Source organism: Trachurus trachurus, assembly GCF_905171665.1.
Source record: "Trachurus trachurus genome assembly, chromosome: 8".
NCBI lineage: Eukaryota > Metazoa > Chordata > Actinopteri > Carangiformes > Carangidae > Trachurus > Trachurus trachurus.
In genome coordinates this window covers 32,810,310-32,837,546 of record NC_139905.1, presented here as the reverse complement: position 1 = coordinate 32,837,546, position 27,237 = coordinate 32,810,310, and the positions used below count along the sequence as shown (strand labels likewise).

Here is a 27,237-nt window from a genome sequence, read left to right as displayed (position 1 = left end):
TCTGTGTTTTATTTCGACAAGATTAGATTTTCGCTAACTTTCTGAGAAAGGCCATTAAAAAAATAAAACATGGCAGCATAGTGTAGTAGTATTCCTGAATTTTCCTCACCACATCATATTTTAGGAATAGTTAGATACTTTAGGAAAGGAGCTCATTTGCTTTCTTGTAGAGAGTTATATGAAAAAATTAACACTATCTTGTGTCCGTATTGGAAAAAAAAGACGCTACAGTTAGCCTCCCATTAGCTTAAAACTACCTCTCCGAGTCCTAATCATTGATAAAAATTGACTTACTGTTAATATGGATAAAGCAAGCAAGTTGAACATATTGGTTTGTTAAAGGGACAACGAGGAGTTTTGGAAAAGCGAAGTGTTTCCACACTACATTTATGAGCCTCCGCACCGTGAAATTCTTTGACCGGCGCAAGACAGACTCATGTTTTCATTCATCAAGAATTAAAGTCAGAGGTTGGAAGACGATCACATACCGTCGTAGTTCTCATGACTCGCCACGAAACCGAAAGTAAAGAAACGCTGGTCGGCTCGCCCATCAACGATATATTTATCTAAAATGGAGCCATTAACAAGTGTGGGTAACGTACATTCATCCACATTAATATGAGACTTTTTTATTGTCGCAGAATTTTTCGTTCTGCCGATGGAGAAACTCCTCGTTGTCCCTTTAATTATTAGGCAGATTTTATTTTCTATTAGGAAGACTAAATTTGGTGTCTTTTTGCTAAGCTAAACGAACCAACGTCTGGCACCAGTTTTCAACTAGAGTTGCCATCTAACCTTTGTTTTGTCACAAATTTTGGAACACTTCATGTTCTGAAAGTATTCTGAATAATGTAATGCGAAGTAAAATCAAACCTGTACACGTGGCTTGGAGAGGTTTATCAATTAGCAGTAGCCTGACTGGCTCTGAGTGCTGTAAACAACACTGCATGTCGTCCTCTGTCCCTATTTCCTCTCTAGGTCTAATTCAAAATGAGCCACGCTATGTTTTTGGTTACCCACCAAGAGTAGGCTATTTGTATCAGGGTCAGATGGGGGTCACTTATCTTTTCACATAAAAGCTGTGGCAATTCTAGGTTGTTGTTTTTAGACTTAACAGTCCTTAATTTACTTTAGCTGACAAGGTGTAGCATGATCTCACTGAAGGCGGTTTAGCTTGAGTTTAGCTTGATAGCTGCTAGTTTAAACGTTCTCTCAGTTCGTAGACGGTCTTTTCATAAAACTCCCAGCAAGAAAGCAAGGGCAGCAATTTTTCAAAAATGTCAAGCTATTCCTCGTAGCCTGTGTTATTCATATTAAAGCGCCTTCAGGGTTGCACCATCCCTGTGTGTTGACGCATTGAGTAAGGCAGGAGAGCAGCACCAGTGTAACCACCCATTTCTTAAATCATAACCATTCACCCTTTGGCTTGCAGCACTTTAAACCACCATGATGAATATCACGTCAAGTGTATTTACAATAGACTTCATGTATGTCTCTGGGGTGCAGTATTTGACTTTGGGGATTTTGTTAAATTACTAATTTATAACCGTCACTCCCACTCACATGCTGCCATTTTAATACTGCCAGCAGTAATGATGTAACTATTTAATAGACACTTGCTGCACTCTCTTAACATTAAAATCCCCTATTGCCCATTATCTAACCCCCCCTCTTTCTCTCTCTCCCTCTCTCTCTCTCTCTCTCTCTCTCTCTCTCTCTCTCTCTCTCTCTCTCTATCTCTCTCTCCCTCTCTCTCATTCTTTCCATCTCTTTCTCTGTCTCTGTCTTTTTCTCTCTTTCTTCTCCTCTTCCATTGTTAACTCTTCCCTTCTCCCCTGTTTGGCCTTTCAGTGCAGCACCATTTGGCCAGTGTGCAGGAGAGGAAGATTAAACATGAGAGCGATGGAGTGCAGTTTCCTTACCATGGTTAGAACAACATTAAACATTATACTGTGTATACATGTAAACATGCTCTACTTCAGCTCACACCACCCTCAACGTATGTACATGTACTCTGTCCTTCTCTTCAACTATGTTTGCACTTCCTGTGAGCTCTCAGAGCTGTTCTGCATTCTCTTCTCTTCTCTTCTCTTCTCTTCTCTTCTCTTCTCTTCTCTTCTCTTCTCTTCTCTTCTCTTCCCTTCTCTTCTCTTCTCCTCTCTTCTCCTCTCCTCTCCTCTCCTCTCCTCTCCTCTCCTCTCCTCTCCTCTCCTCTCCTCTCCTCTCCTCTCTTCTCTTCTCTTCTCACTCCTCTTTCCTCCTCTCCTCTCTTGTGTCTTGTTCTCTGGCTATGCTGCCGCTGGGTGGGGTTTGTGTTTCTACCAGATGTCTGCTGTTGTCCATTGTGGGTTTACCAAAGCCTTTTGGTAGCCCAGTAGCTCCATAACATACACCGCCTGTCTGCCTCAAAGATGTTGTTGTAAATCTGTGAGAGAAATCAGACATCTAGGAGGATAAAGACATCCCCCAGCGCATCCAACACATCCTCAACACTCTCACATTGATGTACACTGTCTGGCTATATTATATATGTGTAATTATGTGTATTATCTTGACTAAAAACCACTTTGTACCGAGTCTCCAAGGTGGTGTGAATTTGTCAACGGTATTCAGCGACGTGCTTATGGTGTTGTAATTTTGTTGTGAAGCCCCGAGAGGGAACGCAAGTGATGAAAGAGGCAGCGGAGAGAGGGAGGGTGAATGAGGTTTTGTGGAGTAGCAGCAGCGGTAGCCGCTTGTTGAGACGGAGCTGCTGAGTGGTGTCCCACCTGCCGGAGGCCTGACTCAACTGTCTCTGAAAGACGGCGCAGGAAAAACAACACAAGACCCAAACAAACACGACTAAAGGCACTCAGGTGTGTCATCAACGCACAAGGCACCTTCTGTCTCAGAGACATGCTTACTCACTAACACACATTTACAAATGGCATGCAGACGCACACACACACACACACAGGGCTAAATTTATGCACACTCTTTCTCTGATTTACATTCACACACACATAAACACACACACACACACACTCTCTCTCTCTCTCTCTCCCCAATCTGGAGTGGAGCAGCGTTCCGGTCCAGATGGCGCCTCCATGTGTCTACAGCGAAGGGAGCTACTGGGTTACAGCAGACATCTGTTCTGGTGATGGTGGTGGTGGTGTTGGGAGCGAGAGATGAGGAGAGCAGAGGAGGGGTGGAGGACGAGAGGAGGGAGGGAGGGGAGGGGGAGGGCCTCCGCCTCTGCCTGCTCTGGAGGTGATCCTCTACCTGAATGAAAAGCTCTGAGGCATAGCAGGTGATCATGTAATTCATCATTAAGTCTGCTGTCTCCGCTCCGTTCTCTCCCTCCGCCTGCTTGCTGCTGCTCCTGCTGCTCCTGCTGGTGGAAAAACCCGCTAGCAACTTTTTTTCCAGTAAGGACGCGGAGTTTCCTCAGCATTTGTTGCATTGACCGAGGAATTCTAGCTAGTCATCTGGGCATGAAACTGTGATGTGTGTGTACGTGTGCGGTGGCGTTGTCGTTAACGTGTCCTTGCTTTTGCTGAAGCACATTATTGTAGCGTTTATGAGTGTTAATGATGTGTGAGGTAGTCAGTTAATGAGGGACACAACTCTGTTAATGCACATTGTTTCTTGCCTACCTGAGTGACGAGTGTGAGCCCCTTTTTTCTTTTTTTTTTGGGGGGGGGGGGGGGGGGGGGGGGGGTTGTTGTTAATATTCCTCTTCTCTTCGTTGTGTATGCGTGTGCACATGCTAGTGGAGCGGTTCTGTGACAGTCAGGGGGTTTGTGTGGTCGCCAGCTTGTTAGCGTGGCAAGACTAGAGGGTCATGGGAGCAATTGGCTGCCAGTCTGCTCCTACAGTGTGCCAGGAGCAGGACACAGAAATAATGTAGAACAAACAACTCTGTATGTGTACGTGTGTGTGTGTGTTTGTGTTGATTCACTCACACATGCACGCACACGCGCACTGAGAATAAGGGAGAGATCAGAGTAACTTCTGTTAGCTTTATCAGACAAAGCTTTCAGCGGGCATCTGGGCCTCATTTGCCGCTCCTCACTGTGAAGCCACATAGCACCAGATATTTCAGCGAGATACCGACTAATTAGGGAATATCACAGAGACTAAAAACAATATGTATAATTTAAGGCTGTTTATGCATAATAAGCTGGTTCTAATTGAACTTGGGATGTGGTGGCACGCAGTCATGCCTATATATGTACCACAGAGGAGCCGGAGCCAAAACAGGCTTCATCATGGGGATGCATCGAATCCACGACATGCTGGGATTCAGCATGTCTTGTTCTCAACAGTGTGAGCAGAGAATCCAACTGTAAGTTGAAATTATGCATTTTACTGTGACTCTATCGGCAAAAGATGATTAAACATCCATTAATAGTAAAATGGCACTATCTATCTATTAGATAACCTATCCATTTTCTAAATGAAGGATAGTACAGTACAATAAAAGTTACACAAGTTACAAGTGTGTACATATACATTGTACACACACACTCACACAATCATATGTATATATACAGTATAAAAGGAAATACATAGAGATATCTATTAGTATCCTAATTATTGCACTACTTTAACCACATGCAACCAGATAGCCCCATTGACCTGCCACTTCTTTAAAACCCCACAGTCCAAACTGACACAACTCACATCAACCTTTTGTCATTTGCAGAGGACAAACAACTGTATCTCACAGACTTACTCCTCCTTAATGTAATGTGTGAAGTCAGTGACAGTCCCTTCAACAATGTTGTTTACATCACTTTGCAGTAACAATGAATAATATATTATAATCGTTTTATATAATTTTTTTTATGCCTTTTACAATACAAGTCACATTTTTAAATCAGGACTTTCCCCAACTGGTTCAAATCAATCATTCCAAATCCTGAAGGAAAACAGTGCATTCCTACGAGGCTGAAAACAGGACTGATGAAAAGCTGCATGGTTTCCTCAGCGCTGATATACAGCAGCTCCACCACCTGTACGCTAAATTAAGCTGCTTGTAATATTTTACCAAGCAACATTTCAGACATGTTAGCGGAAGTAAAATATGACTGCCAGATGGATAACAAGCCTACGCTGCTAATGTTCTGCTGACTGTAGCAAACGACTTGACACCTTTTTTTTTATCCTCCTGTAACTTTTTATGAATGCGTTTTTGTTTTGGAGTGCTCAGCTGCTCTGCTGCTACTCCGTGGCTTTTTTTTGTTGTTGTGGATGAGTGATCAGCAGTGTGATGTCACCGACACGTTGGCCAAATAGAAAACATAAAAATGACACATTAACTCCATTTCTTACTCCTTTTCCTGTCTCTTGATGTTTGAAAGGTAGTTAGTATCATTGCATCATTTCTCAGTGTGTTACACACTGTAGCTTATTGTGTTCCTCATTAAAACACAGGCAAACATACTTGACAACAAATATCTGAAGAACACCATCCAACAGCTCCTTATAGATCCCAGAAGCCTCGTTTCCCCTTATGGCTTCACACTTGTTGCCTGATTGGCTCTCTTGGTATTCTTCTTGGCTATTGTAAATGATAGATTTAGTTGTTGTTTGCTTGTGTGTGGCCTTCATTATTTATGTTTCCCATAATGCTCTTGGTGAGCTCATCCCACACTACCCTGTCCACTCCTCCCACCTGCATGTGGAGTCACGTGACGTCGTCTCTTTGAACATAAACGCAGGCGCCCGCTTTTTTCTTTTCTTTTTTTCTATATACTTATCGGTGCCCACACAAGCACAGCTGCGCCCATGCTGCCTATAAGCATTGTGGGTAAATAGTGATAAAACATTTCCCAATGTAGCATTAAAAAGAAAGCTTTTCAGAAATCTGCTCTGTTAGACTTTATATGCTCAGCTCATAAAATCTATTTCCACATCTCTCTGGGCCATGTTGAAATTACCCACGTCTTTATTTGAGTGTGTTTGTTTTATATGTGTGAATATTGTGTCGTTTAGTAGTTTATTGGGCCTTTGCTCGCCAGGGTTGTTTATCACTGTATTCTTTCAACCAAATCTGAAGCAGACAAAACATGATCTCAGTATGTTCCAGAGAGAAGTAATGAGGTCTGTGTGTGCACGCCGATGTACTTTTCTATACTTCTGTTTCCTCATTATTCTCTGTTTTATGGATTGCTCCTTCCAGGGTTTTATTTCAGCACATATTCAACGTTGCGGTTCTCCCCGGCAGAGGTCAAATATACCATTTGGCGCTGCTCCTCAAACCCTGAAAGTCAAAATTGTGCCTTTGGATTACCATACATCAAAATAAATTCCCTCAGTGCCCACCGCACGAGGCCTTGATCACAGAAGAAAAGCTCTTTTATCTGTAGCTCTCACACTTTTGGCCATGTTTCTGGTCCGCTATTGAGCCCAGCCTATAGTTAGTGAGCCCGTTTTGACCAAACTGAGGGATATTTCATGCCGCGCTCCGGCCTCAGCCGACATTTATAGACAGAGGGGGGACACTTTAATATGTTTGTCTATGTGTGTCGGCCATGCCGTCACCGCTCCTCTCTCCTGCTTAACTCCTTCCATCTTTCAGCCAGCCTTCACTGGCAGGGTGCCGGGTGCTCGCCACCCAGCCTCAACAGCTTGTGTGTGTGTGTGTGTGTGTGTGTGTGTGAGTGAGAGTGAGAGAGTGCGAGCACTTCTTCTTGAAATACTGTATGCCTTAAGGCAGTAACATAAAATACCTGACAGTCAGATATGCAGAAGGGCACTACATCAGAGGATCCATTGATGTATGTTTTGGCTTGCTCCTCTGCAGTTATATGTAGCTGCATAGCTCACGCTGGCTTTGGCTTGAAAAAAAACCCTAGTCTGCCCCAGATATGAGGACGTCCAGGATCCCCATTCATCCTGCGCAGACAGCTCTTGACGAGTGCAGCGAGTAGGTTGGCTGCTGTGTTTGTTTTTGAGCGTGTCCTCGTGGCTCTCCCTGTAGCTGAGACTGTTGTGGCTGTGTGACTGTAGTGGGACAGTTTGGGTCTCAGGGGGGAGACGTCCTGCAGTGTGTCCTCTGCTCTGTGTCCTGTGAGTGGGAGCAGTGAGCAGGACGCCGCTGCTCCAGGTGGACCAGCGCTGCACTTCCCCAGCTCTCCTCTCCCCTCCCCCCTTTACTCTGCCCCCCCCACCTGCTGCTTCAAACCATGGCACCTCACCGGACCCTGTCTTCAGCAACTCCCCCCCACTCCCATTCCCACTTCCACTCCGCCCCCCCCCCCTAATCTGACGGACATGGTACAGCCCGCTGCCTGTACAAGAACAAAGAGTATTGGACAGACAGATTGTGAGAACCCATCTGTATGTTAAGCCAATCAAAACAAATCAATGAATCAATCAATCGATGAATCCATTGATTTCAGTCGATCATAATCATTCGATTCTTGTAATCAATTAAAAAGTCTGATAAGATTTTTTTTTCTTTTTCTTTTTCTTTTTTTTTTTTAGTAGTCGAAGTAAGAAACGCAGCCATGTTTGATTAAAACCTCGTCTCTGTTCTGCCATTTTGTTGATCCCCTCTTTGCCAGGACTGTCATCGCCTGGTTCTCTTAAGAAGTCGGGGAAATTCGATTTCAGCGCCCTGTCCTCCCAGACGAGGTCCCCCCGCATGGCGTTCACCCACCACCCACTGCCAATGCTGGGAGTGAGACCAGGTGAGACCAATCCAGCTCCCGACCCCACCCTACCCCCTACACCCCCTCCCCCCACACACCCGATCGCCCCCACCCTCTCCTCTCCCCTGAACCTCACCATCTCCCCCTACCCCAAACTCCCCACACTTCTCCAAGGCCCCCCTCCCCTCCCCAAACCCCTGGTTCAGAAGTGGGAGCGCTGTCTTTGGGAGATGAGAGTGTCCGCGCGTTAAAAGCTGGCAGCTAGCTTTTCCTCCTCCTCCTCCTCCTCCTCCTCCTCCTCCTGCTCCTCCTGCTCTGACACTGTAGGGTGCAGGTCAAGCTGGTGACGGAGCTTCTCGGGGGGAGTCTGGGTGTGGTGTGTTGACTTTTCTGGGCCTGTCTGGTGGTCGGACATTTTCTGCTTCCAGCGGAGCAACAGATCCGGTGGTTTGCCGCTGCCTGTCCTGTCACATATCTAATTGCACGGGTGTCAGACGGTGGCAAGGCTTCTCTTACTTTGGCCTTTTGTTCTTTATGGTGGAAGTTACTTCTCAAGTGTTGTGTCCGTTTCTAATCAAGTGTCATTTACTCATTGACGCCTGGCTTGTCTTGCCGTGTTGTAAGACGCTTGTTTCAGGAGGAAGTTCTGAAAAAGGTTTGCAGGCGCACTCATCAGCAGGTTTTTTTTTAATTCTTTGAAAAAGAATTATATCTGGTTTTAAAATGATCTAATGACATAATATGTACATGAATAATTTAATAGATTCATGATTTTTTAAATATATGTATGTGTCTATATATATATATATATATATATATATATATAAATTACTATTCTCACCAGCCTCAAATGCACAGACTATAATCAAGAAAGAAGTATAAACATATTGAAATTAAGTTAATTTTCTTAAAGGGACAACGAGGAGTTTCTATTCGGTTATAAAAAAAGTCTCACGTTAATGTGGATGAATCTCCGCTACCCACACTTGTTAATGGGCCCATTTTCGATAAATATATCATTCTGTCTCTATGGTTATTTTGTTATTATTAGTGGTGGCGGAGATGCTGGTTGAGCCGACCAGCGTTTTTTACTTTCGGTTTCGCAACGAGTCATGAGAATAACGCAGCTGAATCGCCGTTTATGGTCGGAACTCCGACGGTATGTGAACCTCTTTGAACCTCTGACTTTAATTCTTGATGAATGAAAACATGAGTCTGTCTTGCGCCGGTCAAAAGAATTTTACGGTGCGCGCGGAGGCTCATAAATGTAGTGTGAAAACGCTTCGCTTTTCCAAAACTCCTCGTTGTCCCTTTAATTGTAAATATTTCCCACTAAAAGTAAAAAAAATCAAAAAGAATTATGAAGTGGATTTATTTTTTCCCTATTTGTTCTCCCCTTACAATTAAAATAAAACAGTCCAAGACCTCAGATTTGTGAGGACCAGGTTGCAAGTTGAGGAGTATTCAAAAGACTAAAAAGACCTAAATCAGTCCAAATGGTGACATATACTGACTTCAAACACTGCATCCTACGTTTCCCACAATGCAATTTCCCACCAGAGTCTTCTCATGCTCCTGAAGTGATGAAGCCTGAGGTTCTGAGGTTCAGGTTTCTGTCAAAAGTTTCAAGCCCAAACCAAGATGACAATGACATCACAATGACATCATTTTGGGTTATTTTTTCACAGTGCTTCTTTCATAACACTGAAGATATTAATCCAACATTTTCATTGGCTGAGCTGAACTTGATGTGTGAAAGTGATGGACTGTCCCTTTAAAGCATCCTCAGCAGTGTCCCTGCTGCCAGTGTCTAGTGTTGAGGTGGTTCTGGCAACAGACCATAGTCCTGACTTCATTTTCTTTGCATCTAAAGCCGTGTTCTTCAGTCTGGGGGTAAATGGAGCCCGAGCAGCTAATTGTTGCAGGCCGATCATCACGCTTTTCATATTCTATACCCTTTTTCCTTATAATTCCAAATTCTTATTGACATGATTTCTTTTACAGCGTGGAAACTGTAACCCCACTGTGGGTGAACGTGTCTTAATCCATACTGCCGAGGCAACAGATGAGACTGTAAGTTGCTGTGTGAACCATCCCATCCTCTACAGGGCTGAAACCAGGAGGCTCGCCATCACATCAGATATCAAACGCAACCGAAGGGGCTCCGACAATAAATCACCACTCTCTTAATTTTATCACCACAACACAGATCGAGACATCCTCCTCTCCTTGGAAAGTGCACATGTGTGAACTCATCCAGCGAGGCAGCTCACTGGAGATAATTACCCATGTGCTTTAGTTCTGTAGCGAGGCTACATCAAAGACTTCTTAAGCCACCAAGCAGATGTGAAGCACTGAGGTTGACCGCCGTGTCATTAAACCCTCCTCCGCGGTTGTTGACAAGACCCTGTGCCTCTTGAGATGTAGCTACAGCAAATCAAATCTGCACTCACACATATACATATTCACACTAACATGCGCACACATGCACTGTATCCTGTCCTCATTGTAGCCAGCAGTGGTGATTTATACAGTTGTGATGTGTTTCTTTTTTTTTTACACAAACCGTAACAGCGCGCACGCTGGAGCTGCTCCCGCGCTGGCGTGAAAGTGCTCACCACATCATCAGCGTTTGTTGTTGTTCTGTGTGGAAGACAAGATCCGTGGGGATTTAGGGTTTTTGGAGCAGTGGGATGGAGAGGCGTGTTGGCGCTCCGGCTGCTCACAGTGGTGCTGGTGGTGCAGGGAGGTGGTTTTGGTGAATTTGTCTCTGCAGCCACATCCAGCCGTCCTTCCCCTGTACATGCACTGATTCCAACCAGGGGTGGAAATATTATGGGCTAGGCAAGTTCAGCTAATTAAAAAAACAAACAAACAAGAGAACGTATAGGGAGACTGGTCCTAACTGGTTGGACCCTTTGCTGCTCATCATTTTATTTTTTTTTGTTATCAAATTTTTATTTTCATTTTCAAGTCAAACAAAAATATTTCAGGGGAAACAATATGAATTCTCAGAGAAAGACAATTAGCCCTCGTCATTCTTATTAGATAGTACAGTGGAGAGAGACAGGAAATGGGAAGGCAGAGAGAGAGGGAATGACGTGCAGGAAAGGGCCGCCCGATGCAGGATTGGAAGTGGGGCCGCCTGCAGCGAGGACTGTAGCCTCTACACACAGAGCGCCCCGCTCTGCCTCACAATGTCCTGTTTCTTTACCCTGTCCTGTCAAAATAAAAGCATGAAAAGGCCAAACAGATAACTAAAACAAGAGTTTTTTTTATCTCTTAAGTAATAGTTCAAATGAACCCTGACAGTTTAATAGTGTAAAAAAGAGTTTATTATGGATAAAAGTGTTAAATAACATGTAGTCTGAAATCAGTGAAAATGAAGACATCTGGAACATGTGGGGGCATCGTTGAAGGGCTTCTTAAGTTCATCTGACAGAGCTTTGGAAAGGATTCCCCCTGATCCTGTCTCCACCACCCCACCTCACCCAATCCCACCCCCTACCCGCCCCCATAGCCTTTGGCCTTCACCCAGTCTCTAATGGGATTAGCACGGGGTAGAGGGGGGGGGCTATAGGAGCAGGGAGACAGCTCCACTGGGGAGCAGGCAGCCTGGCATGGGAGCAAGGTGTTGCTGCGCTCAGAGGCACAGGCCCCTGTCTGGGGGGTAATGCAGCGGGGTTGGCACTCTCATGGAGTACACTCACACACACAATGTATAAGATGCGAGCACCAAAGAGTGTTGGCAGCTCAACGTGGGCAGCTGGGGGGCCTGGATGGGGATGGGGTGGGTGTCAAACTGGCACGGCTAAAAGGAGAACAGGCCTCTAATACAAATCAAGGAGATTTAGTAATGGATATAGGTCTGACAGAGAGGTCTTTGTGTTCTGTGATTGGGCTCAACCAACTGCCCCCCCCCCCCAAAACCACACCACACACATTCAGTCTAGACCATAAGTATTTGGACAGTTACACTTTTTTTTTGTTGGTCAGGTTCTGTGCATCTATATTAGGATAAATCTCCCACACTGTTTTTTCAGTATTGATGTAAATCTTCTCAAATTAAAGCTGAGACTTGGCACTGTGATGCGGTCTCCATTACTTTTACTTCAGATTGCTGGAGCACAGAGCCCGAGGAACAAAATACTGTGCAATCATTTGATCACTTAAGGTCACGCGCATACGTGTATATCCGGGGATATGGGGCTCCGCAGCCCGGTAACAGAAACCCATCAACTCCATCCATCCATACGACGTGCACGTACAGATTAGTTCTGTCATAGAAAGAAAATGTGTCAGATAAAAAACAGCTTTAGCATCTGAATGCCAAAACGGCGTCAACGGCGGTGAATCACACCCTCAAAACAGCACACAGGCGTGCAGGCATTAAGACCGGCTAATTTAAGACAGTGCTCAATGACGGCTTTGTGCTTTTTCTCTTTACAAGCTCCTTGGATCCGATTTCAGAATGTGTAGCATTTGCGTCTATTGTGTTTGTGCACTTTCAGGTGCGTGTCTGTCTGTAAGTCTGAATGGTGCTGAATTCTTATGTAGTCTGTGTGTGTGTGCACATATGAAAGCAACGTGTGTGTGAAAGCTGTATAGATTTACTGGAGTGATCATAAAACATTATGAGCAATGCCCATAATGGCCGTTAGCTTGAAATCAGCTTTTCTAGGGAAAACAACATTCCTTTCATGTACGACATTTTAGAACCAGATCTGAGCTTTTATGGTTTCCAGTTGTGATGTGATACTTCTGCTATCTTTCATTAATGACTTCATCCATCTCTTCCATCTGTAAGATTAAGTAAGAATTCAGTGTCTCATGATTTTCCTCTCGCTCTTTTGCGCCTTTCTCTTCGTATGTTCCCTCAATACAAGCATCTCTGTCCACAGGAAGTCCCCGTGCTTCAGCCTCGGCCCTGCACTTCCCGTCTCCCTCCATCATCCAGCAGTCTAGCCCCTACTTCACCCACCCAACCATCCGCTACCACCACCACCCTGGACAGGATCCCCTGAAGGAATTTGTGCAGTTTGTCTGTGCTGATGGCTCGGGGCAGGCCGCTGGACAGGTAAGCCTCACCGCGGCAAAGGAGGAACTTTATTACCTTTACAAATGTCCCATTTATTTAAGAAGTAACCTGCACTTACTGTACATTTCAATAATAATACTTTTTCCTGGAGGGACATTGTATGAAGATTATACAAGTTATGCAGTATTTATAAAACAGAAAAGGGAGTGTACAGAGGCAAGGAAAGGCCATGGCAATTAGTTTTTTATGTGCAACTGCTTTATGTTGACAAAATGTATAGCACTGTGACATTTTATCTTGCAAACCACCAATCAGAAAGATCAGAAAATATTTTTTGTATGTATGCACATGTAGAGTATAATAGAATTATATTCTGTTTTATATACATCCACCTTTTTCCGAACGTCAAAAACATAAGCCGGTTTTGCTCTTCCGGTGGAAGTGAATGTTTACGTTTCCATTGTTTCAGTGGTCGCGGTAAACGCATGGATCTTTTTTTCATTGAAAATCTGTAAAACGCATGGATCATCACGCCAGCTTTTAACAATGGATATCACACAAATGGGCATCCATTGTTAAAAGCCAGTGTTAATAGATCCATGCGTTTACAGCAACTATGACAACTAGTGAAACCATGAAGTGAACATACAATTCCACCGGAAGAGCAAAACAGGCTCCCGGTTTGACGTTCAGAAATTTGTGGATATACTATGATATGATATGAAAAATAGAACATTCTATTCCACATAATAAAATGTGGAATTTAATGTAAATATACAATAAATGAAGGAAGAAAGAATTCAAACCACATAAAATGATCTTTTCTTCCATATTTACAATTCTGTGCATATTGTAGAAATGTCACTGCACAAGTCCTACATCACATTTCTCTTCAGAGTAATATTAGTGTAACTGTGAATCAGTTTGAAGAGAGCGTATGTCAAGGCATTTTTTTCTACCTCCTACATTTTAGAGAAACACATCCCATAGCATTACAAGTGCAACACAAGCGAGCACACTAGACATTGGTTGGTGCAGCTGATCTACAAATCTGTGTACTGTCTTGTCTGTCATTTTGCCGTTTGCTGTTCCAGACCCCGACGTTCCCCCTCCCTCCCCCTTTTTTCTTTTTTCTTTTGCTCCACCCAACCCCTCAGAAGTTACAACCATCAGCACGAGAGTGAATCAGTGTCACGGCACACTTCAGTCAAGCATACCCGTCCTGTGTTATGTCATCGTGTTTCTGTCCTCATCTCTAGCTGTTACGATTTTAGTTTGGAGTTTTGGTTGTTTGGTGCTGGTATTGTTGGTGGTGTTGTGCTTGTGTAGACAAGTATTTTGCCATTGGTTTTGATTTCTTGCCATCTTCTGGACGAACCCAGTCAATAATTTGCTCACTTCCTTCCTCCACACCTCCTCCACTCACCACGGACCACTCTTGTGGAACCTCACCTCCAGCTCCAGCTCCCACTCCTCTCAATCCCTGTGGTGATTATTATTTTTCACACCTCCATAAAAGATGCCGTCCACATACATCATTCCTTTGGTTGTTGTTTCCCACCACCTCCTCTCCCTCCTTCCACCATCGCCTCCCTCCCTTCCGTCATGGATATTTTTTTGGACTCGGCCTCCCGAGCTACGTCCTCTTTTTTCATTCCGTGTCTGCGGACTGTCGCATGTCGCCCTCCTGACCCTATTTGTGTTGTCTGCAGCCAAACGGGAGCGGCCAGAGCAAAATGCCAGGCTCCTTCTTGCTGCCTCCACCTCCCCCAGTGGCCCGCCCAGTGCCCCTCCCTATGCCCGACTCTAAACCCAACAGCACGCCCCCTGACGGCGGACTCTCCTCGCCCGCATCTCCGTGTAAGTGACCCCGCAGAGACCATTCTCAAAACCAAACCAGCAACAAAAACAAATTGAAAATCCCCCCTCCCCTCTCCAGAGAAAAGACCCCTTGCCATTGTTCTTCCTCCAACTTTGTGCCATCATTGTTCCTGTGTATCCAACATCTCACCTCCCTTAACCCCTCGGAGGGCTATGGAAGCCAGCACAGGACAAACTGTGGAGCTCAGTAGAGTAGATCAAGGCCACCAGAGGCTGGGTGAGAAATATCAGTCAGAAAAGGACTTCATGGTGATCCTCAGGGTTCTGTGTTAGGCCCCCGTCAGTTTCAGTGGCTCCTTCTGCTTTGTCGGGAATGGGAGGTGCATCATCACCCCAGTTCTTCTCCCTCTAAACCCTCCTTTCTTCTCCTGCTGGACTCTTCAGCGAATCTTGTGGAAAAACTTGAGAAGACTTTGACTATCAATTAATTCTAAGGGCACAAATTTAGGGCAGTTAATTTATATGGACTCCAAAACACTTCAGTACAAATTGGGACATTGGTGGAATCATTAGTTTTTGGTTGAGCTGATTTTCTTGATGGGATTTTTTGTTTTTGTTTGTGGTTTGTTAGGAAGGATAGGGTGTGTACCTAAGGTGAAGGAGTGATGTCAGTCCACCTGTGGGGCTTGCTCACACTTCGTTTGTCTTCCTCACCTGTGTAGGAGGGGCACTGGATGGAGCACTTTTTTCTGTTTTTAGCTTTCCTTCAAGTGTAGTGTTTTCGTTTTACCCCCCAGTCAGCGTCTCAAAGTCTTTTATGTCTTATGTATGTTACTCCAAGTCTTAGAAACACATGGATGTATATCCATACACATAAATCTGTCTCTCTCCTCTTGTCCTTCTGCCTTTTCCTTCACACAAACAGACTCACACATGCACAAGTCTGCACATTGCATCCTGAATCCCTCAGTGAGATTCAAATTATGGAGTCCGTAGGGTGCCTCAAACTGCCCTAAATTTGTCAGAGACTTTGATGCAAGTGGGTTTTAAATGTCCCTGACTGATGCTCAATGTCAGGATTCTGGTGTGCTCAATCACTTCCAACTGAGTATATTAATGGGACTTAATCATTCAGAGAGATCTAAGTTTGCTTACCAGATTTTGGAAAACTTCACTGTGGAGTTTTGATGACCCAAATACAGCTGTACTTTCTACTCAAATGAATTTATATGCATACGTTTTAGCTACAGTGATCCGGTAGGTTCACCGTATCCTATTAAACTTTACAGCGATAACACAAGTTGGAAATACACACATTCACTTTATTGCCTGACTAGAATTTGATGAGAAGATTGATACAACTCTCACATATGTGCAGTCAGCATGAGGCTAGTTAGCTTATCTTAGAAACACTATGGGACAGAGACAGGATGGTTAGCTAGGTGGCTATCGAACAGTAATCACAAAGCCGTTAAGTAAAAGCTTGATATTCTGGAGAATTCAGTCTGTTACAGAGAGTTACAGATCGACACCACTCTTGTTTGTGTGACTATTTAATGTTAGCATAGCTTAGCATATTGGAAACAAGATGAAATAGCAAGTCTGGCTCTGTTCAAAGGTAACAACCTTTGATTATTAATGTTCAACAAAATGATAGTAAATATTACAGTAAAAACATACGGTGGTTTTATTAGGGTGTTGTGTGTCAATAGCTCTAGCCACATATTTAGAAAGACACATGAGCTGCACTGGTCTCTTCTCATCTTACTCTTGGCAACAACGTGAATAAGCGTATTTCCTAATGTGTCTGTTCTATTCCTTGTAGCTTGAAGAGGAAGTTTGGGCAGTGTTTGTCTCTCTGTGCTCTGATGTCTGTTGTGTTCTTCTGTTTCCACAGCATACTCCACGCCAGGCGCCACAGCTCCCAACAGGTTTGTCGGCATCGGATCACGGGACAACAACTTTCTGAACATCCCGCAGCAGACACAGGTAGGAGTTTGGGGATCATATATCGACAGTTAGTCTCTGCGTGTTAAAAAAAAAAGTGAGAGGGAAAGTCGTCTGTTTTGACTGCGATTACCGGTCAAACTCAGGAAACTTATTAACTGTGTGGATGTGCGCCAGAGTATTTCTTATTCCCTCACTCTCCCTCCACCTCTCGTCTCACACCATCCCACAGCGCACCGTCAATGTGTGCATTTGTACATCTGTATTTTACTGTACGTGTGTGGTTTACCATATGTGCTCAACTGTTTATTTGGCCCATATGGAGCCTCCCCTTCAGACAGCAGGCCTTCTCCCTCGCTGCCTCCTCTTGCTCCCTCTCCTTGATACCTTTCCTTCCACTCTTCCTGCCAACCCACCACACACCTCCCACTCCGCTTCACTTTCTAACTCTTTTTTAAGCTTCGTCCTGCTCTGCACTCTTCTCACCCTCGTATTCATTTTCTCTGCCTTTCGCTTTTTCTCTCTTCCACCTTCTTCGTTCCTTCCTTTCACTGCTCTGCGCGGCGTTCATATGCCTCCTCCATTACCACCAGTACTTTTCTCATTAGTGTCCAACCACACCCGCCTGGAGCCAGCTCAGCTCAGCTCCGCTCCTCGACACATGGAAACCATCTGAAACTGCTCTGCTGATCCCCTCCCTTGTTTCTCTGCCCTCCGTTCTCTCACTTTTCCTCCCTTTCCATTTCCCCCATTCCTGATCTTTTCTGCCCCTCTGCTCGTTACACTCCATTCTTTACTCTCCCTCCTCTTTTTCACTTCACTCTTTATTTCCTTTTCTTCATCATTCCCGCTTGAGTTTTTCCTCTTGTTCTTGATAATCATGTCTTTATGTTAACTTCACACTAAACAACCTACCGTCTTGAGTTGTTTCTTTAGTTTGCCCTGGCGTCTAACCCTAACTTACATCCACAAGTGATTTTGAACACATCATCCCAAACCTATGGATGTTAATACGCTGTTACAACAGCCTCCACTCCTCTGGGAAGGTTTTCCACCAGATTCTTGAACCTAGCAGCAGGGAGTCGCCACAACAGCAATGATAGTGTGATAGTGAGGTTGGGCAGTTGGCACTGATTTATGGTGATAAAACCTGGGTCGGTCTTCCACTGTATCCCAGTGGTGCTAGACGGGTTGAGGTTAGGGCTCTTCCACACCAAACTGGGGAAAATAATCTTTCTTTATGGATCTGGCTTTTTGCACAGGGTCATTATCGTGTTGAAACAGGAAACGATCTTTTCCCCCAAAGAGTCCCCCACAAAGTTATTGTCTAAAATATCATTGTATTCTGTAGCATTAAGATTTCCTTTTATTAAAACAAAACCACCACAACACTACCAAGAGTACATTAAAGCATATGGACAGGAGTATCTACGTACTTTTGGCTGTGTTGTGTGTTTTTGGTGTGCTTTTATTAAAAAAAAACTCATAGATGCTCAGTCCTCAGTGGGTCATAATGTCTGAAGTATGGTTTTACTTTTCCAAACACAGCACTAATTGTTTGCATGTGCCTGTCAAAATAAGACACTAAAGATTAATGATCCACGACAAAAATGATGAATTACTAAACAAAGAGTCTGTCAGAAGTGAGTATGTGGTGACTGGAGGACAGACTGCAGAACCCTCACACTGACAACAGTGGGCGCCATGCGCCCTCCAGTGGTGAGTGATGGGCACTGCAGCCGGAGGCAGAAACAGCAGAAACCAGATACCAACAGTACGCAGAAAGAGAAGAAATGGAGGGAACGGAGCGTCAGAGTTTCAGCCCTTATAGAAGTCACGTCTCGGCCGTCTGGTTACCCCCGGCAACCAGACATGATGTCATAGCCAGTTGATCTTGAATTTGAGAAGGGGTTGCTCGAGAGGGGGTAAGGGGGGTGGGGGGGTGGGGGGCAGGAAAGAAAAGAGGGTGGTCACTGTCTGCTGCCAAGGATTTAGTGGGAGTGTTCATGGGAGATAGATGGATTGTGTGTATGTGTGTGTTTGTAAGAGCACACACAGAAGGAGAGAGAGTAACTAAGAAGGGAGAAGTCACAATGCCCTCGGCCTGCTGGGACGGTGCCCGGGGGAGTAGGGTAGCTGAGAAGGGCAGGAGGCAGAAGGGGGGTATTCATGCGACCTGTTAGAGTCAAACAAAACAAAAGTCTGCTTCCCCGGAGGCTCCGAGTAGTTTCCAAGGCTTGACTTGTAGAATGTTGGCGCAGCGGGCCGCGGTGCCAGAGCCTGCAGGCCGAGCGGGGCAGCCAACAGCAGCCACGCTGACCCAGCCCTGCTCCCTGCTCACGCTGAGTGGGAGAAACCCAACGTGAAGATGGCACAAGTGATGGGGGAGCGTCAGACTGCCATCCCCCTGCTGCTGCTTGGCCATTAGGAGACATGCAGTGCCTGGCCAAACTCAAGACATATTGTACTTCACTCCAGAAATGGGCAGGATTGATGATGGAGGCCCAGATGACTCCTCTGTCACTCACTGTGTGTAGCCCTGCAGTCCTGCTAAAAAATGATTAGCAGCCCTGAATTTCAAACACACAATTAGATATGTAAATCTGAATGAACCAATTTCATATAACCAGAATGTTTGAATAATATATCCATGGTTACTTAACAAAACATAATTGTGAAATAATGCAAATACAAATTGTACCCTGGATACATTTATTGGCACCCTTTGGATGAACTAAAAATTTGGTCTTCAGTCAAAATAAAAAAACAAACAGCGCTCAGCTGTACTTAATATTCAGCATCCACATGACCTGAAATAATCGATGAATGATGGTTTTAGTTGGTGTGTAAAAAGAGGCCGATTGTTTCCAGTTTCTCTTCCACAATGGCCAAGACAAGAGAGCTGTTTGACAACATTAGAAATGCTTTTATTGAAAAGAAAAGACAAAAGACACAGAGGCTAAGGGGCAAGCTCCAGAGACATTAAAATCCCTGTTTCAACTATTTATAATGTTATCATGTTTCATTGTGACAAAACAGGAGATGCTATGAAGAGATTGCACTAAGAAGCAGCTCAATGAGTAGTCAAAACCACAGCACAAGACGTCTAAAGCTTCAGGCGCTCTGGATTGGTTCTTTCAGCTTTTCACACTAAACCAAGAAAACCCTCCTACAGTAAAAAATAAAAATAAAAAAAAAATGGTGAAGGTTCTGTCATGTTGCAGAGATGCTAAGCTGCCTCTGGTCCTGGAGGCACTGAATCTATCAAGGGAATGATGAAATCAGAGGATTATCAAGGCAAGACGTGTGTGACCCAGAGTCAGAACATTTATCTTAAGATGAAGGTCGACCCAATGCCCAATTCCAGCAGCACCAAAGAATGGTTAAAAAGGAAAAGATGGTTTTGAACTGGCCAGAAATGAGACCTAAACTAAATTCCATTGAAAACCTTTTCCAACAGCGTAAACACATAGAAATCAGTGAAGGAGTGGAGCAGAACCGAACAGAAACAGAAAAGTCTTCTGAATGGCTACAAAAAATATCCTTTCTTATGTAATCTCTTTCTAATAACATATTATGGTTATTCAAATTTTTTATTTATTTTTATATGTTTAATCATGTCCTTGAAATTCAGAGATGCCAATGATTCTGACCAGGCCAACAGTGTATGAGTTATTTTTAGGGATTAAATAATAAGTGTCAGTTGTTTGTCCTGATATAATATTTCTTAATAGTATGTAATGTACAAATATTCATATTCCCCAGAGGATTAATTAATGTTGGTTAAGCAAGTGTGTGTGTGTTTTGTTTCTTTTAATCAACCTATGAGAAGCATTAGGTCCTTTCCAATTTTTTCCAATACCTTGGTCAAAAGCCACAGCAGTTACACTACAATAAAGAGTTAGTCAGCTTATCATCAGCTTCAGCACTGGCTTATAAACATCATCGCCAAAGTGCCTTCATAAAGTTTCAAGAGATTATGACCTGAATGGCTGAGAATCTGGATCAACTGATGATGTCCATCCAAGCTTTGGTCCATTGTGCCATTGTCTTTAAAATCACCAAATAGCAGTTGGCTGTTATATTCAGAGGTGTCTTATTGATCTGTCTGGTTGTGACATTAATGTAATCTCCCCCTCCACATCCCTGTCCCTCTTTCTCTTTTGCAGTCTTGGTTCCTCTGACAAGATCTGTGTACAAACCAGCAACTAGAATTCTTTCTTTACAATCGGAAATAGAAAAACAGAGAAACAACCCACAGGATAACTATTGTCCTCCAACCAACCAACCCACCCACCCACCCACCCACCGACCCTGACAGTATGTCTCACCTGATACAAAATACAACCAAGCAACTAAGGAAATTGCAGCAGCACGATACTTTTGGAGGAACTCTGGACTCACTTACCCACTCAGAGGGAGGACCCGTTTTAAACAAAGGATGGATAGATGGAAAGATGAATGGATGGACAAGAGGATGCCAGGATATAGGGAAGGGAGTAAGAGGACAAACAGCACCACGCAGGCATCTCTCCTGAACAAACACAACACCCCACCGAACCAGCACAACACAGCAGCAGCAGCAGCAGCAGCAGCAGCAGCGCAGGAGGAAACAGCGGTCAGCTTCTCCTACTTTGTGAGGACGCATTGTGTATCGAATGGCAAACGAAAATCAACTGTCCAACAGAAGCAGATTTTCCAGACGAAACGTTTCAACCTACAAAGCTACGCCCAACCACAACCTGATCAGAGCAAAAGACACAATTAGGTCTCCAATGAAAGCTGCAGTCCATGCTCCTGTTATATCTGTCATCACCCAAAACTAAATCAAATTGACCAACATTTCTCTCTCTCTCTCTGAATGACCATTGACTCTATAAAGCCCCCCCCCCCCTTACTACTAACTAGAGAGAGACCATGCCAAAACATTTCTTGATTAAGGGTTGCACTACAAGCTGAATCAATTAACACTAATCTTAAACGATGTGCACTATTTACCTACAAGGCATGGGGAGGTAAACCAGACTTGCCTATCAAGAGTTTTAAAGAGGAAAAATCAAGGTACAAGAAGCCTTCACGTGTCCTCAACCCCCATCGTTCAGTTCGACAAATCATTGGCCTCCGCTCCCATTTCTCGCATCTCCCCCCCCCCGCGCACAACACACTCACTACAATCTGTGCCATGACCACAGCATGTTATGTACAATTGAGAAAAAACACACACACACACACACACACAGTTGCCCACTCTCACCGTTTAGATTGTAGTATTTATAGGTAGTGGTGTTGTGTTACCATATTTTCATTTTATATACATATTCAGTAAAAGCCCAGTGAAGTCTACCTATTTGATTAGACATCCAAGCCAACACACAGACACACACACACACACTGAAACCCAGCGTGTGTACATCATTACAGACAGTTTTCACGACTATAGACAGCAGCTATTGATTCCCCTTTTTGCCCTCTTGTGATGTAGATGAATGATTTTGTTCTCTTGTGTGTTCTCTTATTTGAATTTATTCCTTTTGGATTTGTACTATTTTATAATTGTTTTATATTTGAATGACAGCACCTTATAGAGAAACACAGTGGGATGTTTAAGCGGCATAGGCAGGGTGGTTAGCTAACCCGGATCAAATAGTAGTTGCAAAAACGTAAAGGTTCAGTATTTTCTGGAAAATACACATATTCATTTTGTTACAGAGGGCTACAGGTGAAGAACGTCGATACTCTTTTGTCTGTCCACTAAATATGAAGCTACAACTTATTAAAGACTGGAAACAGAGGGAAGCAGATTGCCCTGTTTACAAAACCTGGAGTTTGAAAGTGACAAACTGCCGTTCTTGTGGTGTTTGGGACATGGCAGCTCTTCACAGCCCAGAAATATTCTGTCTCTTAACCCTCATAAAACGGTTAATTTGTGTTTTTAGACTTTGTGTTTTTATACAGATTACACAATAGGTGTGTTTTCATTTACCTGTGTGAAAACAAGTCTATTTTGAAAAGAAACTCTTTATACGCTCTTTATACTCTTGCATTAGCTGGTTTTTCAGACTATTTGACAAAGCATTATCTTTGTGAGGGCTTCTCAGATTCAGAGAGAATGCACAACAATTTATTACAGATAACATTTGGTTGGGCTTGTCTTGATTGGACAGAGCCAGGAAAGATGCTTTCACTGTTTCCAGTCATAATGCTGAGCATCAACTGGCCATAGCTTCATTTAGTTCCTTCAGGCACAGGAGTGGCATCCATCTTCTCATCTAACTCCCAGTAAGAGGGTAAATGTGTGTATTTTGCAAAAAGTCAAACTTGAACTTGAACATGGTTTGTTTGTTCTCAGTGCCAGATGAACCCGTTTGCCACACACTGTGCTGCAGGACCACACAATGCAGAGTTTTGACAATCACAGGAAGCCTATTTTCCGGGAACCTACCTGCCCCAACCACACAGGTCAAGAAAAAAAAAAAAGCTTCTACTATTTAACCCAGGTCCAGCTGCTGACTGGTGATACCAGAGTGATGGAAAAGCAGAACGGTGGAGGGAAGGTTGCTGAAGATGGGACCCAGAGTGAAAGAGAAAGTAGCTCTTCTTTCTGTCTCCCTAAAGTTTACCCTGTTGTTTACACTCCCAGACGGGCCGCTGCTCCAAGAGCAGAGGGAGCCACACTGTGGAGCAAAATGAAATATGTGACATATCTGGCTGTTTTTCAGAGAGGGTTTTCAGTACGAGGATCACACATGTGCCCAGTATTTGAAGGTGCACAGGGTCAGGTAAAAGGATATGGGTTGCTATGGTAACCCCCCCCCCAAAAAAAAAAAAAAAAAAACATGCGTGCACACACACACACATATACACACATGCACCAGCACCCCCCACCCACCCACCCCCCACCCCAACTATTGTGAACCGATGAGCCCCTGATGATCAAAACTGCACTAAAACAATCATGCCAGCCAACCTTGTGAGTTTGTTTTTGTCGAGAGAGTTACAGTAGATCGACCACCACTTAGTATTCCAAATCAGTGGATGTATCACTGGGATAGAAACACACCTGTAGAGCACAGATCGCCAATTCTTTGAACACACAGACTTAAAAAAAAAAAAAGAAAAAGAAAAAAAAAAGCCCACTCACTATTAACTCAAACACATCCCCAGTGCCCGACTGAATTTAAAGGGAAGTCTTAAACATAGACAATCTGAGGAGGCCTTTATGCTTTTAATTGTTTGAAATCATTAGCCCATACACATTCAGACTGATTCAGTTATCTCCTGTTAAAAGTTGAATTCAAATCATCCATCCAACCTCACAAAATAACTGGACTGCCTGGCCATGTTCTTCACTGCAGGGAAACACAACATAGTTGGCCAACGACTGGCGACCATCTCATCAGCTTCGTAGAGAGAACTAGCTCCGCTGAGTAAGACGTTAATGATGGCTAAGGTGATTTCTTTTCTAATCTATGGAAGTGCCTCTGTATTCCCATTATGCAATTTGTCAAACATGAATTCAGGTTCTTTTTCTCACATATAAGCTATAGTGAATGGTGAAAATTTTATGTCAGGAGAGGGGAAAAAATGGTGACAGCTCACTAGATAATTGCAAGCATCTTTATATATAATACACATATATATTTATAGATATATACATTTTTTTTATTTGCAAGATAAGCTCTGTGGCAGTCTAGTTATTTTTTGAAGCATGGCGTACATCGCACAGTCATAGGATGCATCTCAAAAACTGCTGATTTGAGCTAAAGTACCAGTCTCTAAACCCACCACTCGCGTTAAATGACAGAAAAGGAAAATCCATGGCAAAACACAATAGATACATAGACAGTGATGAAAATGTAGTTGAGGATTTAAAAAAAAAAAAAGAACAGATTAGGTTTTGTTGTTTTCTTTCTTGTTCTGATGGGAAGTATTGTTCTTGAAACTAAATGATGTATGTTGATTGAGCCATGTGCAATGCCTTGGTAGAGGAATTGTGTTTGTTTGTTAGCAATTGTTTGAGGGTGTCACGAGAAAAGAGGGAAAACCCTCAACATTTTTTTCTTTTGTTTTTTCAAGTCCATGTGCTCTAGGACTCTAAATATGAGGGTGTCCCAGTCTTTGTAAGTAAGTTTGAGGAAACTGTTTTTAATTTTCCTTTTGTTTTCTTTTTTCTTTCATTATTATTTTTTTTTTAAGAATTTTCATTTCTAATGATTTTATTTCAAAATGTGGGAGGGCTGAAGGAACAATTTTGCAACTCATAAAATATATATCACTATGAAAACTGGTGCTTTCGTAAAGAATAAAGTACATTCAGTCTCTATTATACATAAATAATAATAAACGAAAAAATTAAGTGTTATCATAAAAGCAAATTTTAGGAAAACATGCATTATTCTATTTCTCTTTTTGTATTTACCAAGGGGGGAGGGGTTCATTGTACGAAAAGGTTGTTGTGACAAAAGGCATTTTTCCCCCCCAACCTTTACACCACAGCAGAGGGACAGTCACTGAGGGGAGAAAAAAAACATCTTTTCCCAGACTGTCCTATCTTTTATCCAACAATAAGTGAACCTAACGTGGGACATAGACAAGATCTTCCCCGATTTGGGAGATGCACAAATATGGATTCCCATTTCCAAGAGAAAAACAAAAGAACAAAAAATCCTGAGCGATGTCTGGTGAGATTTATTTTAGTTTTCATTTGGTGTCGATGTCTGGTTGGTTCGGCGAGAGGGAATTGGCGACCTCAGAGGGATGCTGTCATCAGTTCAATAAGAATGTGAGCCCCACCCCCCCTCTCTCCAGTCCCCCTCACCCCTCTCCCTCCTCCTCCCAATCTCCATCTCCCACTGTAAATGATTATAAATATTTGTTTGGTGATGTAGTGTTATAGACTCAGAGCATCTTAAAGGTTGTCCCTAAAAAGTGCCTTTTGTTCACAGATTCCATCTTGTAATCCTGAGTGCCCATCTCAAAAGAAAAAAAAGTCCCCTCCTTCATACTTCTATATCTTTCTCTTCCTCTTCTTCAAGCTTTTTAAAGCAGTATACATAGTACTAAAGGAAATTGGTGTGATTTAGTTCCTCTTTTTATTGTTGAATAATTAAGAAAAGCTGCAAAAAGACAAAAAAAAAGAAGATATTTTCTGTCTTGCTTCTCTTCCTCTGTATCTTGTCTTCTGTCTATCTTGGACACTGGAGTAGTCTGTAGCTGCGTAACCTTCTCCTTCCTCCCCTCCCTCCTTTTCTCCTTTCTCCCTTTCTCTGAACGGCGGGGTTAAAAAAAAAAATCAAAAAAAAAAAAAAAGAATACGCAAAGATTTTTTTGTCTGAGCAGAATGCAGTTAGCTCACATGTTATTCTTGTCTGTACGCTTCACATTGTATTACCATACCCATCTTCTTCAGCTTCTCCATTCAACAGCTAATGTAAGTGAACAAGTTACACCACGGGGCTCTGGGCTGGTCTGAGGTCAGGGGCTGGTTACAGGGCAAAGAAACAGGTTTCCCCTCTGGGAGCAGTCAGCGACTAATGAACCAGGCGGAGGGATGGAAGCACTCATGGGAACTTTTTGGTTTTGGTCTTTGGCGAGGGAGATGACCAGTAGGACTGCTAGTATAGGCAGGTTTGTTTGTAATCCTTGTTTCTATCTATTTATTTTTTTTATAATTGAATTTGGATTTGCTTTTTTGATTACTTTTTGTCATTGTTACTGCATATCTTAGGCAGCGCTAAGACGCTGCATCGAGACCTTCAATTATGCACCTTTCTAGTGGTTGAATGAGACCAGCTATTTAAAAAAAAAAGAGAAAAAAAAATGAAAAAAAATGAAACAAAAATAACTCAAAGCACCTTATAAAGCGGACTGGTTCCACAGCGCGGAGACTGAGAGGCTCAGATTTAGCACAATCACTAGAAATGTTACGCTTTGTTTCAAAATGTTGTATTGATTCACCACCATTGACCAAAGTGATATGGTTCCAAAAGCTGTAAAGTGAGCAGACCTGGGTGACTTGAGGAAAAAGCACCTTGAAACTCCACCAGCAAAATCAAGTGATTAGTTTTTTTTTTTGTTTAGTTTTTTTTTTTTTTTTTTGGTCCTGCAAAAAGATTATAAAAAAATAATTCAATATATGCAATTTTTAATTTCCTTCATCAAACAAATGAAGCCAGCAGCAGTATTATCTATCTAGCCTTTGACAAATGAAAGCGCCACAGTTGAAAAGCCATATCAGAGAGGAACAGGTTGCACGGAGCAGTGTGTGAGTGTGTGTGTGTGTGTGTGTGCATGTGTGTGAGAGTGTGTGTGTAGTTTGTCAGTACCTGCCCCTGCACTGTTCAAAGAGCCCAGTTGGACCCTGTGGCCGAACCGTCCGCCATTTTGTTTTCTTTCTTTTTACAAAAAACAAAAAAAATTCCTCTGTTTGTTTTTAACACGTTTTGTAGGACGCTGGGCCGTGTTTAGAGATGTGTAGACTGAGGCCCCTGGCCGGCCTATCCCCTCGTCTCTGGCCTGTGCCCCCTCCCACGATGAGTGCCCCCCTCCTCCTCCTCTTCCTCCTCCTCTCCTTAGAGCAGCATCCACCCCTCAGACACACCTCCCAGAGCCCATGGTGAAATGCATGTGTTAATTACAGTTTCTTTTCCATAATAATAATAAAAACAGTTTGAAAAGAGCAACACCTTTACTTGATTGAATAAAAGGATGTTCTTGACTGTATCATGCTCATGTCATCTGTGGTTATTACTATGTCATTTCAGTGATGGACAAGCTGCCACCTGTGCTTCA

At 43.3% G+C, this 27,237-nt stretch overlaps 1 protein-coding gene across 1 annotated transcript in view; it reads left to right on the top strand.

Moving 5' to 3' along the window:
* LOC310990641 (nuclear factor 1 X-type-like) overlaps nucleotides 1-27,168 on the top strand; it is a 35,129-nt gene extending 7,961 nt beyond the window's left edge. Inside the window, exons 5-10 of the mRNA XM_083978110.1 lie at nucleotides 1,852-1,926; nucleotides 7,554-7,679; nucleotides 12,542-12,717; nucleotides 14,391-14,538; nucleotides 16,397-16,488; nucleotides 20,616-27,168. Of these exons, the coding sequence (XP_083834236.1) occupies nucleotides 1,852-1,926; nucleotides 7,554-7,679; nucleotides 12,542-12,717; nucleotides 14,391-14,538; nucleotides 16,397-16,488; nucleotides 20,616-20,630 (632 nt within the window). The 3' untranslated portion in view covers nucleotides 20,631-27,168. The remainder of the gene's footprint in view (nucleotides 1-1,851; nucleotides 1,927-7,553; nucleotides 7,680-12,541; nucleotides 12,718-14,390; nucleotides 14,539-16,396; nucleotides 16,489-20,615) is intronic.
* The last annotated feature ends 69 nt before the right edge of the window (nucleotides 27,169-27,237 follow it).